This window comes from Haematobia irritans, chromosome 1 (assembly GCF_050003625.1).
Source record: "Haematobia irritans isolate KBUSLIRL chromosome 1, ASM5000362v1, whole genome shotgun sequence".
In the NCBI taxonomy this organism is placed as follows: domain Eukaryota; kingdom Metazoa; phylum Arthropoda; class Insecta; order Diptera; family Muscidae; genus Haematobia; species Haematobia irritans.
Genome location: NC_134397.1, coordinates 172,523,414 through 172,541,694, shown reverse-complemented (window position 1 = coordinate 172,541,694; position 18,281 = coordinate 172,523,414). Strand labels below are relative to the sequence as shown.

The window sequence follows — 18,281 nt, the reverse complement described above, 5'->3', positions numbered from 1 at the left end:
AACTATTTATAAGTTCAGTCTATAAATTTTTAGCTAGGGGGCCTCAAAAAATCATCGTAATCGGTTCAGAGTTAGAGATAGCTCCCGATTTTACGAAATTCTTATCTATTAACCAATCTTAATAAAATTTTAAAATCGTATTAATGAAGATTAGATATGCCGTAGCTCCCACATAAACATATTGCTATAGCGCCCAAATTGAGCTATAGCGCCCAAATTGAGTGATTTCCTCTTTTCTGCCTGTAGCATGTATTGCTTTAGTGATATGCCACTGAAGTCCGAAAAATGTGTTCTAACGTGTCAGTCAGAACAATTAAGGGCGTTTTCGTTTCGCAAAAGATATGTTGCCCTGGTGCAACACCAATTGTTCCCATTCTTTTTCCCTAATTGTATTTTCAACTAAGGGTAGGTACTATGTTCGGTTTTCGAGTTGAAAACCACTTTATTTTCGCGATTACTTTTCCTTAAATAATCAAAATTATAAATAAAAACAAACTTATTTCTGTAAAGTCTTGCCGAAATCTAGAGGAACAAGAAACCACGCATCAATTGTGTTGATTTGTCTGCTTTATATTGAACTGTTTTAATAAAGTAACCACGAAAATTTCAACGCGAAAAGCGAACATAGTACTTACCTTAAATGATATTTCCATTTCAAAGCTATGAGAGTGTCTTTCATATTTTTCAATCAATTTCGCACCTTTTTTCGCAATATTTTTTGAGAGGTGCGAAGATTACGTGTTGTCTGTGTACGGTGCGGTGAAATTGAGAAAAGTGAATAATACGTATTCATAAAAAACCGGGTTTTTTGAAAGTCGGGGTTTCTGATTTTTTAAACAAATAACCGGTTCGACCGGTTTTCATAAAAGCACGTAATTTTGAAAGGAATTTTTAATTTTATTGTCAAAATATCAACGGATAAAATTAGTCGATAATTTATTAAAAGTTGGGCACATTTTTATACCCTCCACCATAGGATGGGGGTATATTAACTTTGTGATTCCGTTTGTAACACATCGAAATATTGCTCTAAGGCCCCATAGGTTAGGTTAGGTTAAAGTGGCAGCCCGATTAAATTTCAGGCTCACTCAGACTATTCAGTCCATTGTGATATAATATACAATATATATTCTGGGTCGTGGTGAAATTCTGAGTCGATCTGAGCATGTCCGTCCGTCCGTCTGTTGAAATCAGGCTAACTTCCGAACGAAACAAGCTATCGACTTGAATCTTGGCACAAGTAGTTGTTATTGATGTAGGTCGGATGGTGTTGCAAATGGGCCATATCGGTCCACTTTTACGTATAGCCCCCATATAAAAGGATCCCCAAAATTTGGCTTGCAGACCCTCTAAGAGAAGCAAATTTCATCCGATCCGGCTGAAATTTGGTACATGGTGTTAGTATATGGTCTTAACAACCATGCAAAAATTGGTCCACATCGGTCCATAATTATATATAGCCCCCATATAAACCGATCCCCAGATTTGGCTTGCAGAGCCTCTAAGAGAAGAAAATTTCGTCTGATCCGGCTGAAATTTGGTACATGGTGTTAGTATATGGTCTCTAATATATAAACCGTTCCCCAGATTTGACCTCCGGAGCCCCTTGGAAGAGCAAAATTCATCCGATTCGGTTGAAATTTTGTACGTGATGTTAGCATATGGTATCCAACAACCATGCAGGAATTGGTTCATATCAGTCCATAATTATATATAGCCCCCATATAAACCGATCCCCAGATTTGGCCTCCGGTGCCTTTTGGAGAAGCAAAATTCATCCGATCTGGTTGAAATTTGGTACGTGGTGGTAGTATATGATATTTAACAGCCATGCCAAAAGTGGTCCATATCAGTCTATGATCATATATAGCCCCCATATAAACCGATCCCGAGATTTCGTTTTGGAGCCTCCTGGAGGAGCAAATTTCATGCGAGTCAGTTGAAATTTGGTACATTGTGCTAGTATATGGCCGTTAACAACAATGCCTAACTAGGTCCATATCGGTCTATAGTTATATGTAGCCCTCAAATAAATCGATCCCCAATCACACAAAAATTGGTCCATATCAATAATTGTATATAGCCCCCATATAAGCGACCCCCATATTTCAATTCTGGCTCCCTACGTACCGGTCAAAAGTCCATATCGATTCGTAATTATTTGTAGACTTAGCTACACATACCTTTTTTGTCTAATATATACCACGTATGGACTAACTCACAATTTAGAAAACGATTTAAGATACCACAACCCAAGTAATTCGATTGTGGATAACAGTCTTTCGTAGAAGTTTCTACGCAATCCATTGTGGAGGGTACATAAGATTCGGCCTGGCCGAACTTACGGCCGTTTATACTTGTTTAAATTCAAATGTAGGTTGCACTTTTTGGAAGTGGTTCATTGCAGTTTATTAATATACCAAGACGTATTTGCCTAAATTTGGCATTAAATCGGCAATTTTGTAATGAAGATACAAAACCCAAAACCCGGTTGTTGAGGCCTTGAAAACACCGATTCTAACGGTCCACCGAAAATGACCATAATGTTATAAACTCTTAAGATTATTTGTACCGGCGAGTCTTTTTTCCCTTTAAAAAGTAATATTTTAATAATAAAAGAATTTCTTTTTTACAATTTCGATATATTATTATTATATATTATTTCGATATATTATATTAAAGAACCCATTTTTTTATTATTTTTTTTTTTTTTGTAAAAAAATCACTTTATTGAAAAATGTTTGCATTTTATATTTATTTATAAGTTGTGTTTACTTTGTTTTAAATTAATAATAATATAGTTCATATATTAAATAATTTTTATTGTTTTGTATATATGTATGAAATAATTTCTTGTTATTGTTAGCAATGTAAAATCGTTTAAAAATTATCTGACGAAACATCAAAGAGACATTTGTTATGTAAAACATCAAATCGATATGGAATAAAGAGTTTGGGTATGAGATACAAATGTTAGACTGAATACAAATTAAAGGGTTTAATAAACACCTAAAATTACATTTTCCTCCTTACTACTATAATAAACGGACTCTAATTAAATTGTAAACATAAAATTTGTATTTTTGTTTGTTTCTTTTTAATATGGACACTAAAAATTACTAATCATATAAGTGAATATAAGCTTAATTTTTAATGCCTATTGATGAGCATTACAATTTTGGACAACTTCATTTGGGATATATAGAAAACAGTTTTATACCAAAGAAAAAAAGGTAAAAATTCAAAAAATTTAACAACATTTTGAATTTAAAGCTTTTTCTTTTGCGGAACAATTTTAAATTTATAAACTATTTGTCATTGCTATTCTGAAGGTTAAAAACACCAATGAGAATAGTTAGCTATACGAGACAAATCAAACCAAAAAAATTGGGCTTTCGAGGGCTCCTCACTAGAAGTATCAATATATTTCTTTGATGAAAATAAAACCACAAATCTTATCAACTATTATTAGACAAAAAAATACCAAAAATAAAGAAAATACATTTTCAAGTAATGTACTTTTTGGTTTCTTTTCTAAAAAGTCCCAACATTTTGGAAGTTCGCTTAAATTTCATATATGAATATGTAATAAACGACAATGGGGTAAAATGGTATGGGGCGGGTGAGAAGCTGTGTGTGGTATAGCTAGTCCTTAGGGATAAACTTATATAAAACACTTAATCAAATCTAATAAAATTTACATTTTACATAACAATACATCTCTTATTTTTAACAGCTGTGTCGGTCACTGTAATCTTGATATCACCATCCTCTGATATTTGATTTCCCAATTTTGTAGACAGTTCCTTCTCTCCATTTTCGTCGATTTCTAGTTCGCCTTCAATGGGGGTGGTATTCAAATCTTTACCAGGAGCAGCTTCTACTCCCAATGTGGTGTCACCTTCCTCTGCTGCTTCACCGCCGCCCTTTGCATGCTCTGGCTTCTCTATATCTTCGTGAACTGAAACACCAGATACATTTTGTACCTCAATGTCTTCATCTTCATTTTCCTCCATTTTGGTTTGTAACTTAACTGGCGTGCTACTTTGCAATGTGGCCTTTGAGAAGCGATTGCGTAGTAAAGTTAAAGGCGAAGCCACCACACTAAAGAAATCCAAACGTGCCCGCTTCGGTGGTGATATTTCCATGTCGGTCTGCAATTCACCAATGGCCGATTGTGAATGATGGTGGGGTGGTGTGCGATCGCGTTTACGGCCACGTCCAAAGAATGAGAATGACGAGTTATTCGGAACTTCTGAGCCTACAGTAACATTTAAGCTAGTGTTGGTAGCATCAAGTTCTGTATTGATACGCCTGTAGGATTCACGAAATTGGGAATTACTTTGAAATTTCGATGGTGTGTAATCGGTGATGGGACGTATAGCCCGTCGACCAGAAATTTGAGAGAACGCTCGTGGGCGTTCTGGCGAAGAAGAGCCTTCCATAGCCAATTGCACATCAGTTTTTGCTGCTGTAGCATTACGTTTTGGCAACACCACCTTACCGGGAGTGGAAGTAGCCGATGGAGCCAAACCAGCGACAGCTACGGCTGATCTAGGTGATTGATCCGCCTCTTTTTTGGGAGATTGATCCACAGTTAATGGTTCCATCTCAACATCATCAATTGCAGTAGTAACTTCTCGCACGATTCTAGATTTCGGTGTTGTTTTCTCAGTTGCTTTTGTTGGTGTCATCTCAACAGATGCACTGGCTTTCGTAGGGGTCTTATCAGTTGTTCCCTTACTGGGAGTATTTGATTTACTTGTGTCCTTTGCAGATTTCGGTTTGGCTGGAGATGCTTTTGGAACATCCTGTTGTTTTTGTTTTGCTTGCTCCTCGACAACAACATCCATACTTTCAACTGTATCCTTTTTCGTATCCTTAGATACTGTGGCATCGGTAATGGATTTATTGTCAGCATTAAGTTTTTGTTCTTTATCGTCCTTTTTATTATCTTTAGCTTTAGCATCTTCAATTGATTTCTCTGGTTTTTCTTGCTTCTCGGATTTAGACTTCTCTTGTGATTTTTCCTTTTCATCTACAGCTTTAGATTCTACATTAGTGGAAGCTTGCTTCTCCTTATTGTTTTGTGGCTGATTAGTGGTATTTTTGTTGCTATTGGCCGGTGACGATGATGGTGCAGCAACTCCGTTTTGTTGTTTTTCCGAAATCTTTTTATTGTCACTTTGTTGTTGTGGCTGCTGTTGTTGTTGTTTTTGCTTATTATTATCAGAAGATTGCCCTGATCCGGTCTGAGGTTTGGGAATTTTCGATTCATTTTGATTTTGTTTGTTTTGGACTTTTCCTGGATTTTCCTTAGTATCTGTTTGTTGTTGTTGCTGCTGCTTCTGGGCATTTGTTTGCTGTTGTTGTTTTTGAGCATTTGTTTGCTGTTGTTTTTGGGCATTTGTTTGCTGTTGTTGTTGCTCATTTTTTTGTTGTTTATTTTCTTGTTTGTTATTATTTGTGTGGCCATTTGTGGAATTGCCACCACCATTACCACCTTTACTATTATTAACTTGACCTTTGGATACGCCGCCACTTAGTGACAATGGAGTACGGCGACCAGGTTGATTGGAAGTCTTGGCTGACATGATTGAACAATTTGTGCAAACTTATCAATTAAATGCCGCAGTCTGAAAATACACGAAAGGATACTAAATTAGTGTTGATAGTAAAAGTCGGATGTTGCCGATATGGTTGATGTTTTTTTTTTATTTTCTTGGAGTAAAAATTGATAAAAAGTAAAAATGATGTTTTACATATAGGGGCGAAAATATATAGAAGAAATCGTTTACATCTAAAAAAATTGCATATCCTACTTAAAACATTAATGTCCATATACAAACAATTGAAGTTATCTTTAAGTTTCTTGTATATGGGGGTAATAATTTAATTTAAGGTACAATTCACTTAATATTGTACAGGATGAAGATGAACATTTTATATATTTGACATTAACTGTAGTCTTATCTTTTACACTGAATATCACCACTTCTTTTCTGAGAGCGCAATCGGTACATTATAGATCGTGGTTTCCAATGGTGAAAACGAAATGAAATCAGCCGCTTTTACTCTAAACTCAATCGGAGGTACCCTATTTGGCTGTTATATCCTCCCAAAATCTCTTCAAAATACAACGTAATACAATTCGCAAAGACGATCTATGTTTATAAATAATTTTATAAATTCTCTTTACTTTGCCTTACCGATTATTTGATTTTATCAACACTGTTTGACAGTTTTAATGCACAATGATTTTTAATCTCAAGTGTTTGTAACACAAAGATTTAAAAATTTTCACTAAAACGTTTGGGAGTTGAACTCTACTTGCACAAAATGAGACAGTAACTGTTTAAAATCCATTTGAACTCTACGGTTTAAATAGGAATAAATTGCTGCGCAGGTAACAAGAGGTTTTGTGCGTATGTGTATATGCATTAAAGTACTAATAATCCACTAAAATCATATTCTAAGTATACGGATTTTAAGTACAATCAAATAAACATTAGTAAATATTACCTGCATAACAAGTTATAGAAATCACCGACTAATTTTATAAAATTTCATTGGAAAAAGAAGTGAAAGAATACTACCTGGATAAGAAATGTGAAAATGATAACCATGATGTTGCCTGTGTATGGCTTTTTTTTGGATTTTCCAATATTCGATGGTTTTAGATTAGTTCCTACTTTCGTCAAGTATACACTGAGATTGAAAAAAAACACACTTTAAACACAAATAACTGATACGAACAAGATACATTTTGGTAAGAAAAAGACATCATTAGTATCTTCTGTGTATTTCCTGTATGATATTATATGAACTTCTTTCGTGGTTCACTAGCGAAAAGTCTGAAAATTTAATCTTCATGGCAAAACATAAATTCAAGAAGTTTTCTTTAATTAAAATAAATAAAAGTTAGAATGAAGATTTCCATAGTATAACACGAACTTATTATCTAGCAATCTTAATTGAAAGCAATATATAAAGTTTTGGTCAAAATTCTCACTAAGTAGGTTACAATTCAATATTGTAATTCCAATCGAAAAAAAATCTTTCAATCATTACACTATTGCAAAAGCTGACTAATAATACATTTGGAAAAAATTGCTTGTCTCATTCGATAAATTGACATTTTCAAATTAAAAAAATGTACTTTCGGCTATTACATGGGCCGGATTTTTTATATGCCATCCCTTGAAATAGTTATTATAAATATTTCGAAAATTTAGCCGATAGCCTTTGTAGCTAGTGCTTTAATGTCTATTATAGTTTTTAGACTTGTAATAAATAAATAAATAAAATATTTCGAAAATGCGAAAAAGTAATAAACATGTATTTCGTGCAATTTAGCAAATGCAATTTGTTTGTCTAAAACCTTTGCAACTTCTCTGTCCATTCTTATTCTTAGTCATACGATATACAGTGAAACCTCTGAAATGTGGACACTAACGGTCGCCTAAATTTTGTCCACATTTGGGAGGTGCCCAAGTTTTAGAGGTTTCACTGTATTGGTTTTTATGGTATGAGAAAGGGTAGTGTACAAAGAAGAACATTTTTGGTATAAAAAGTGGGGATTTTTCGAAATTGTCTTCCTTAAATGCGATGTCCTAACATTTCAACGTGCCTCTATGGAGGCTATAAACTCCTTATTCGACAGATATGTTTTTGTGCCCAGAAAGGAATTGTTAAAGTTAAAACCAAAGGTAAATCGCGTAGCAAATCAGGAACATGGGGGCAACAGTTCGTAGCAAAATTCGACAAATTCAGTTCCTTATCATAATGAAAGAATACTTTTTGTCAATTCCGGTCAAATAATTATGTTATCGCCTTACCATTCTCCAGGCAGTAAGTGAACATAATCGGTGACGGAATGTAAATTTGCGTGCTATCCTTAAAGATACTAATCGTGGTGCCCTTTGCGCCAACCGCCTTGTTATGATCATGCAGGGTATGGACCCACGCGATTTTTGGAAAAGTATATTATCACGTGCGGCAGACTTATAATAAGAGATCATAGAGCTTTTTCCACCGCAACCTTGAAACTCGTAAAACAATTTTTTTCCTAGAATCTGCTTCCAAATGCACTATGTATAAAAATACGAGACCAATCTTGCTGTAATTCGTTGGTAACCGGTGAGACTAAGTACTTACCGGTTTACTCTCGCACATTCATAACAGGTTGGCTGATAAGTCCCCGGTCTAACAAAGAAAAACACATTTTTTGTCAAAATTCGTTTTAATTATTCAACATAGTTCCCTTCAAGAGCGATATAACGATTATAACGACCTTCCAATTTTTTGATACCATTTTGGTATTACTCCTTCGGTTTTGCCTCAAAATAGGCCTCAGTTTCGGCGATCACCTCTTCATTGCAGCCAAATTTTTTCCCTGCGAGCATCCATTTGAGGTCTGAGAACAAGAAAAAGTCGCTGGGGGCCAGATCTGGAGAATACGGTGGGCGGGGAAGCAATTCGAAGCCCAATTAATGAATTTTTGCCATTGTTGTCAATGACTTGTGGCATTGACGGTGCGTTGTCTTGGTGGAACAACACTTTTTTCTTCTTCATATGGGGCCGTTTTGCCGCGATTTCGACCTTCAAACGCTTCAATAACGTCATATAATAGTCACTGTTGATGGTTTTTCCCTTCTCAAGATAATCGATAAAAATTATTCCATGCGCATCCTAAAAAACAGAGGCCATTTGCCAGCGGACTTTTGAGTATTTCCACGCTTCGGGACGGTTCACCGGTCGCTGTCCATTCGGCCGACTGTCGATTGGACTCAGGAGTGTAGTTATGGAGCCATGTTTCATCCATTGTCACATATCGACGGAAAAACTCGGGTGTATTACGAGCTAACAGCTGCAAACACCGCTCAGAATCATCAACACGTTGTTGTTTTTGGTCAAATGTGAGCTCGCGCGGCACCCATTTTGCACAGAGCTTCCGCATATCCAAATTTTGATGAATGATATGACCAACACGTTCCTTTGATATCTTTAAGGCCACTGCTATCTCGATCAACTTCATTTTACGGTTATTCAAAATCATTTTGTGGATTGTTGTTGTTGTTTTCGTAACCACCTCTTTCGGGCGTCCACCTCTTTCGGGCGTCCACTGCGTTCACCGTCCTCCGTGCTCATTTCACCACGCTTGAATTTTGCATACCAATCAATTATTGTTGATTTCCCTGGGGCAGAGTCCGGAAACTCATTATCAAGCCAAGATTTTGCTTCCACCGTATTTTTTTCCCTTCAGAAAACAGTATTTTATCAAAACACGAAATTCTTTTTTCTCCATTTTTTCACAATAACAAAAGTTGCTTCACAAAAGACGCTCTATCTCACAAACTAAATGACTTACAGACGTCTGAAGATTGGTACTATATAAAAATAATATGCATTTAATACTAGCGACGCCATCTATGTGTCAGACAGGGGACTTATCAGCCAACCTGTTATGTAAATACTAAAATAATACACGCCGTTATTTGGTATTTTTGTCAATACCGAAAGTCGAATTTCACAACTTTATACAAATGTCTAACGAACACAAATGTTTCCGACGGATCCAAATGTCCACCAGACGGGCACACATAAGGAGGTCTGTCAATGACCTCAATACAATTTTTATCGAGCAACAAAACAAAAAAAAAACTATTTTCATTCATTTATCTAAAAACAAACACTTCATGAAAAGTTCAATCATCAATGTGACCATTTTATTTCTGCAAATAAAATATGTGGTTGCACTTGGCGTAAATCTGCACAATTAACAATTACAAATCTACTCTATGGCTTCCAACTAGTTAATGAATATCGTTGTTGTCTCTTACCATTCGCATTCATGTATGAGGTGATTTGATATATGCGGTTGTACCCAAACAAACCAAATGTTTCAACACTATTGGGCATCCCACTGATGAGCAACGCAATTAAAACGTATCTAACTTATAAAGGTATAGGTCCTCTTTGAGGCTATGCAAATAATAAAGATGAAATTAATAATTAATTTACCGTATAAGTATATTAGGTTTGGTGATGTATTTTATCGCATGTCAGTTTTAGTTGAACTTCCATGGATTCTCAGTCGGGATCCGGGAAGAAATAAGGCCCCAAAACCGAAATAACATAAAGCCCCAAACCTTTATATTGAAAACAAAAACGATATTTGGGGTATTGTTTCGCTTTTTTGGGGTGTTGTTTCGCGAATTTTTTACAACCTTTACAACGTGTGAAGGTTGCTCACACGTGAGCAAAGTCGTAATATTTTTCCCACGCCACATTACCAAATTGTGTTTTTTTTTTATTTTGTAGAAGTTTAAGGGGGGTTAGACTTCTACAAAATAAAAATCGGCAAACTACCATTTCTAATAAATTCTTCGGAAATCGTAATTCTAAAGTGCTGTAGGTTGAAGGTTTGCATGCCCGCGTTGCATACACAAGGTCGTGGGTTCGATTCCTGCTTCGACTGAACACCAAAACAAGCACCTCAGTAACGCTAGTGACATTTCTGAGTGTTTCAAAGCTTCTCTAAGTGGTTTCACTGCAATGTGGAACTCCGTTCGGACTCGGCTATAAAAAGGAGGTCCCTTGTCATTGAGCTTAACATGGAATCGGGCAGCAGTCAGTGATAGAGGTGTGCACGTGACACGAAATTGTCGTGACTCACGAAAATTTTCGTGATTCGTGTGTGAGTCGTGAGTCACGCTCATGACAACAGTGTGAGTGTGCGTGAGCGTGATTAACAAACCAAAATGTCGTGCGTGAGCGTGAGTCACGAAAATAATATCTTCGTGAGCATGCGTGAGTAACGAATTTCACTCATTAAAATATACCTGCTCACCAACATAAAACGCTTAAGAGTTAAATTCAATTACAATTTAATGACACCTGGGATGTTAAGAGTTTAATAACGCTCTCGATTTTAATAATGCTCATGTTTTGGTAAGGTAAATTTATCATAAAACAAGTATATACAGCAGTAAGTTCGGCCGGGCCGAATCTTAAATACCCACCACCATGAACCAAATATTAGGGGTTCCTTTGAAATTTCAGAAGGACTTGAGGACTAGAGGACACTTCCCGAAGATAAATTTAAAGATTTCACCTATGAGGACTATATCAGATTCTGGATTTATAAGAACCATTTTTGTTTGAGTTTTAGAGGAATCATTAACATCTCTTGTAAGTGTGCAAGAAAATTATAAAATAACGTTTTGATTTGAAATCTTAAATCTGTAGAAGTAAAATCTGGAAATTTTACATTGAGTTTCAAGCAATTTTCATGATAAGTGCGCTTTCTACACCCTCAAGAAGTGAAGTCGGTCTATATGGAGGCATTACCAAATGGACCGATAAAAACTTAATCCGATACACGTTTTTGTGAGCCTAAAATACCAGAATATTTACAATTTAAGGCAAATCAGATAAAAACTACGGTTTCTAGAAACCCAAGGAGTTAAATCGGGAGATCGTTCTTATGGGGGCTATACTAAAATATGGACCGATACTCACCGTTTTCGGCATACCTCTTTATGACCCGAAAATACCTCTAGATTTCCAATTTCAGGCAAATAGGATAAAAACTTCGGATTATAGAAGCCCAAGAAGTAAAATCGGGAAATCGGTCTATATGGAGGCTATACGAAAATATGGACCGATACTCACCATTTTCGGCACACCTCTTTATGGTCCTAAAATACCTCTAGATTTCCAATTTCAGGTAAATTGAATAAAAACTGCGGTTTCTATAAGCCCAAGACCCCAAATCAGGAGGTCGGTATATATGGGGACTATATCAAAACCTGGACCGATATAGCCCATCTTCGAACTTGACCTGCCTGCAGACAAAAGACGAGTTTGTGCAAAATTTCAGCACAATTGCTTCATTATTGAAGACTGTAGCGTGATTACAACAGACAGACAGACAGACAGACGGACATCGTTATATCGTCTTAGAATTTCTCCCTGATCAAGAATATATATACTTTATATAGTCGGAAATCGATATTTCGATGTGTTACAAACGGAATGACAAACTTATTATACCCCCGTCACCATTCTATGGTGGTGGGTATAATTATTCGTGAGTCACGATATTTTCCGTGAGTAACGATATTTTTCGTGAATCACGTGAGTGAGTACAAATTTTCTTTTCGTGAGTGTGCGTGAGCGTGAGTCCTACCAAAAAATATCGTGCGTGAGTGTGCGTGAGCGTGAGTAAACTATTACTCACGTGCACACCTCTGCTCAGTGATAAGAAAGAAGTTCACCACTGTGGTATCACAATGGACTGGATAGTCTAAGTGAGCCTGATACATCGGGCTTCCACCTTACCTAATATGTATTATAAAATACTAGGCTCCAGTTGTTATATATGTCTGTTTTTATAAGTGGCATAGTATTCCTATTTATAAGTGGCATAGTATTCTTTTCAATCAGATACAATGATAATAAACTTTAGAAGATGGGAAATTGGTTTGAGTCATACCAAATGCTGCATTGACGGCGCTAGGTCCACACATGTTTGAATTTTTTTATTTAAATTTATTTAAATGAAAAACTTAATTTTTTGAACTGAGCAATGTTAAATTTTGAGCAATAAATTAAAAATTATATTTTCCAGTTTGTTCCAAGATATTTTCAACTCTTAATTTCTTTTTAATAAGTATTGTGACCGTACGTTTTAATTTTTATTATTATAGTTGTTCAACTGGGCTCTTTGGTCAGATGGTCTTTTTATGAATTAAATAAAACTAATTTATTTCATATTTTACTCAACGTTTCGTTGGTTCTTTCCAACTTCATCAGGAGTGTTTATTGAAAATCCTAGAGACAAAATTGCACAATTTTTACATTCTTCTATGATGTGTATAATAAGCTCTACTTACAATTAGTTTTACGTTTTCTTATTATTATTCCGTGTCGTGATGTCCAGTTTTATATTAATTAATAAGAAAACGTAAAACTAATTGTAAGTAGAGCTTATTATACACATCATAGAAGAATGTAAAAATTGTGCAATTTTGTCTCTAGGATTTTCAATAAACACTCCTGATGAAGTTGGAAAGAACCAACGAAACGTTGAGTAAAATATGAAATAAATTAGTTTTATTTAATTCATAAAAAGACCATCTGACCAAAGAGCCCAGTTGAACAACTATAATAATAAAAATTTCTTTTTATTTGTATTTTAATGTGTCGAACCAAACACGTAAACGACAAGTAGGGACCTAGCGCCGTCAATGGTTTGATGTTCTCAGCAGCTAATTTCCCATCTTCTAAGGTGTATTGATTTTGGTCAGAACCAAATTTGTTAGACAAACATGTGTTTGTACACATTATAAAAAGACACCCAGTCGTCTGTGGAAACTTGTTTTGATGTAAAGATACGAATATGTTATTTAGATGCTTGCAACAAATGGTTGCACATGTACGAGCTTTCACTATTTTATAAAAAAAAAACGTTAAACAGTATGGGCACTCACTTTCTTTTGCTTCTTTAAATGCAATATGCATTTTATGGAAATGGAAAAATTCAAGTGTAACCTAATGGTTTACATCTATACAAATAAATATTATAACTATATTATAAAACAAAACGGAAATGTATCTAAAAGTTTGGGGGAGCCAATGATGTGTAACGAATTTTTCCCTTAAATTAATGTATAGTGGAAAAGAAAATTATGAATGTATACACAAAACTTCCAATGCCCTGCTTTTGTTTGATACAAATCTTGTCTTTAATTGATATCGTCCTAAGAATACCAAACAGTGTCTTTGTTTATTCCATTCTTGGATATAAACACCATCATTTATGGCATGGCAAACGATACAAAGAAATCCCCTCTCTCACTCGCCTTCACCAAATATTCATTATACTGCTTGTTTTCACAAAAAAAAAAAAAAAAAAAAAAAAAACAAAAAAAAAAAAAAAACACAATAAAAAAAGAATACTATTAATGCTCGAACTCTGCTTGCCTATCCCTTTTATGCAATTATGTGTAAATTCTTTTTTCTTCTTGCTTGTTTTCACCATGTTTATTTGCAATTCTTTTGTAAGCTATTCATAACCAATACAAGTTCATCTTTTTTGCAAATGCAGCAAAAAAGATAAAAATAATAAAGAGCCCAACAGTGTTGGCTAAAAAATATAACCAGCATATGATTAAAAGTGAGACCTATTACACGGTAGTATGTGGATACCTAATTGAAAAATTATATATACTTTATACACTTCAAAGGAATGTTAAATATTGCTATAATCAGGTTATAGGCTTTAATAACGGAGTATTCGTCCTCAATTTTGGTTTTTGGAGGGTCAAATTTAAAGTAATATTTCATTCACATTACACGTCTAAAATCCACTATAACCAGATATCAACTGTTATTTGCCTTATCAAAACTCAAGCCTAATACAAACAAGTAAGGAAAGTCTAAAGTCGGGCGGGGCCGACTATATTATATCCTGCACCACTTTGTAGATCTAAATTTTCGATAGAATATGACATGCGTCAAATGTGTTGGGGGCAAATACATACATTGTCCCAAATACATACATTTAAATATCACTCGATCTGGACAGAGTTTGATAGACTTCTACAAAATCTATACTCAAAATTTAAGTGCATTAGCACTAGGGTGGAACACAATGTTAGTAAAAAAATATGGGAAACATTTAAATCTGAAGCAATTTTAAGGAAACTTCGCAAACGTTTATTTATGATTTATCGCTCGATATATATGTATTAGAAGTTTAGGAAAATTAGAGTCATTTTTACAACTTTTCGACTAAGCAGTGGGGATTTTACAAGGAAAATGTTGGTATTTTGACCATTTATGTCGAAATCAGAAAAACATATATATGGGAGCTATATCTAAATCTGAACCGATTTCAACCAAATTTGGCACGCATAGCTACAATTCTAATTCTACTCCCTGTGCAAAATTTCAACTAAATCGGAGCAAAAAATTGGCCTCTGTGGTCATATGAGTGTAAATCGGCCGAAAGCTATATATTGGAGCTATATCTAAATCTGAACCGATTTCAACCTCTGTTGTCATATGAGTGTAAATCGGCCGAAACTATAGATTGGAGCTATATCTAAATCTGAACCGATTTCAACGCATAGCTACAATGCTAATTCTACTCCCTGTGCAAAATTTCAACCAAGTTGGGGTAAAACTCTGGCTTCTGGGGCCATATAAGTCCATATCGGGCGAAATATATATATGGGAGCTATAACTAAATCTGAACCGATTTCTTCCAAAATCAATAGGGATCTATTCTGACTCAAAACACATACTTGTGTCAAATTTGAAGTCGATTGGAATAAATTGATTCCATAAATTTGTTCACAGACAGACGGACATGACAAGCGACCAGTTAACCGGCCCCGAACGTGAAATAAAATATTCGCCATTGTAACACATGATGTGTGGCATATGTCACCGTCTTGTTGAAACCACATATCATGCAAGTCCAGCTCATGCAATTTGAGCAAACAAAAGTTGAAAATAATCTCACGATAGCGCTCAACGTTCACAGTTACATTACGATCCGCATCGTCTTTGAAGAAGTACGGTCCAGTGATGGCACCATAACCCATAAACTGCATTAAACTATAACATTTTCCGTATCTTCATTCCAAAATCGAGCATAAACTGGAAGAAAAGCGCGAAGAACTTTCTTAACAGCGCAGGCATTTTGATAATAAAATTCAATTGTGTTATTAGTTTGTAAGAAGTTTGATAGCTAGGATTTTATTTTTAAGTTTTTTTTTTTAAGTTTTGTTTTAATCCAATCCAATCCGAGGTTCCTTATTTGTTTCTTATAAATTCAGTTTTTTTAGTGGAATGAAAGCATTCGTTTCAGATGAGAAATTTTTCCGTTTTTCTCGTTGAGGTCAAAAGTCGAGTTATTTGTATTCATAAGAATGTACACATATTACAGGAGTCATATGCGCGCATAGTATAAGTACAGTGTTCTTCTGTCTAATGCATGCATGACAAATCAAAATAAAACTCTACAATTACTAAATAAACCTCATACACGAAATGTAAAGAAATCAGTACTGTAGACGAAAATTTTCGAAATTTTGTTCTATGTTTGTCAGTTCATACTTCAACTGTCTGTGGAAACTTGTAAAGAAGGCCTACCTCAAGAAAATAAACATTTAACCACTTGATGAAAAACACAAGCGGGATAGCATCTATGTCATTCTAGAAATAAGATAAGATAAAATCGGTAAACAAAAATACTGGTGTAGTGTGAAGAATTTCATCTTTAATCAATGCCTTATAGTTTCGTGTTGAATTAGTCTTTTAATTCTGCCTCAAAATACACCTTTTTTATAGCCGAGCCCGAATAGCGCTTCACATTTACTTAGGGAGGCTTTGGAACTCTCATAAATATCATCATCGTTACTGAAAGGTGCTGTTTATCCACCATGACCCTTTGTGTGCAAGGCGGACATGCAAACCATTGCATCACGATGTTCCCTACAATTCGTTTTGTATTTATTCCGAATTTAGGCGATTTCCTTATCAAAGTCTTACAATTCTGGTCACCTAGTAAGTGAACAAATCCCCTAGTCGATTATAGACTATTTTTGGATTAGAAAAAATGAACTCGGAAGTACCAAGATGAAATATCAAACTATAATCCGGTTTTAAGGTTAAAAAAAAGTAAAATATACTAAGAAATTTCCATGAACAGGAATACAATTCAATAATATTATGGTAGCATCAAAAATTTACTTACAGAAATATTCCTTATTTTTCTGATGGAATTTAGGACTTTGTTCAAAAACTAACACTGACCTATAAATTATTTTATCATTGAGCTAGGAAAATGATGGTTGATGGAATTTTGCTGTTTCTTCTTATTTACAAACATAGACAAGGAAGTCCTTTACGATGCTACATGTGGTGAACTTGTCTATTATCAATTTGATCTGCCCGGTCCTATCCTTCGTATAGGCGAGTTCGACCAGTCACATTAATGTTCAAAAAACTTGGAACCCCTCGTGTAAAGCATCAAAGCTTATATTATTATTAGAAAAATAGTTGGGAATAGAAATCTACCCCTTTGTAACCTTTAATTTACGAGGTCAATATTTTTAGCATATCGTAAAAGGTGGTAGTAAATTTTACATAGCTTTTCTGTAATTGTTATAACATTTGCATAATATAGTACGACATTGAATATATCCATAATGTAGTATTTTAAAAGTCCTGTGGTCTTCACATTATAACAATGTGAAAGACCAGCATATATTGAAGAAATGCTTAAAATCCGAATATAACTACCTATCACTCAATAATTTAAATTAATTTGTAATCGCTAAAAATTGTGATAACAAAAACAACTTAATTAATACATAATTAGTTTGATTATGTTGTTTCAAAATATCTCTAATATACGAATATATAAAAGCTAATAAATAATAATAAAAAGGATCTGAGTTTTATCTAACAAAATAAAATTAACCCCCACCATTATCAGCAGTGTCACAAATTCTATAGCCCACACTGTACACTAAACTAGAAGCGAACAACAACAACAATAAAAAAAATCAAGCAAGGAAGAGTTTTGCCCTGTACATGTGAATGATAGAGGTGTGCGAGAGTTTTTTCTTTATTTTCAAAAATGGCGGTCGTTGGCTTTTTGTACTTGTATTGGTAGAATAATGATAATAACCGATAAACTAGTAAAATATCTTTAAATTAAATTTATAAAGATAAAATTAACATTTTTGATTCACAATGATCTTTTTATGTACCAGAAAATTGTCGGTACCACTTTATAATCCCAATATCACACCATTCGGCATTTCTGTAGATAGACGCCGCCAATAGAAAACGAACAAGGAAAAAAGATACATAATTTTGATGCTGCATCTTTTTATCACAATTTATCAATTCCGTATTATTAATAGATGGAACAAACCTTTTTATTTCACAATATCCTTATAAAATTTATAATTTTCTGGTAATTTTATCTAGAAACAATATGCAATGAAACCGCCAAGTTTTAATTTAATTTAAGTTGATCTGAAGATACACAACACAACACACGAAACAGAGCACAACAAATGAAAAAGTAACGAAAAATACAGGCTACAAAGCCAATGGACTACAAACGCCGCAAAAACCGTTTGCCGTTCAAAACATTTGCGCATCACCGACGCTCTGATTTAGGTAGTACTAATTATGAGCAATTTGTGAAATAAAATAATTTTAGAATTCATAATTTATGAATATTTTAATAG

The 18,281-nt window shown here is 34.6% G+C and overlaps 1 protein-coding gene across 1 annotated transcript; it reads right to left on the bottom strand.

Annotated features, from left to right (window-relative positions):
* Window positions 1-3,387: 3,387 nt before the first annotated feature.
* kuk (kugelkern) lies at window positions 3,388-18,116 on the bottom strand. The gene is made up of 2 exons (XM_075292105.1): window positions 17,960-18,116; window positions 3,388-5,636 (listed from the first exon to the last, which is right to left on the bottom strand). Exon 2 carries the CDS (start codon window positions 5,592-5,594, stop codon window positions 3,705-3,707), a length of 1,890 nt encoding a protein of 629 aa, XP_075148220.1. The 5' UTR covers window positions 5,595-5,636; window positions 17,960-18,116; the 3' UTR covers window positions 3,388-3,704.
* Window positions 18,117-18,281: the final 165 nt, after the last annotated feature.

Coding starts and splice junctions, on each gene's coding strand:
- kuk (XM_075292105.1), bottom strand. CDS start 5,594: ATGTCAGCCAAGACTTCCAATCAACCTGGTCGCCGTACTCCATTGTCA.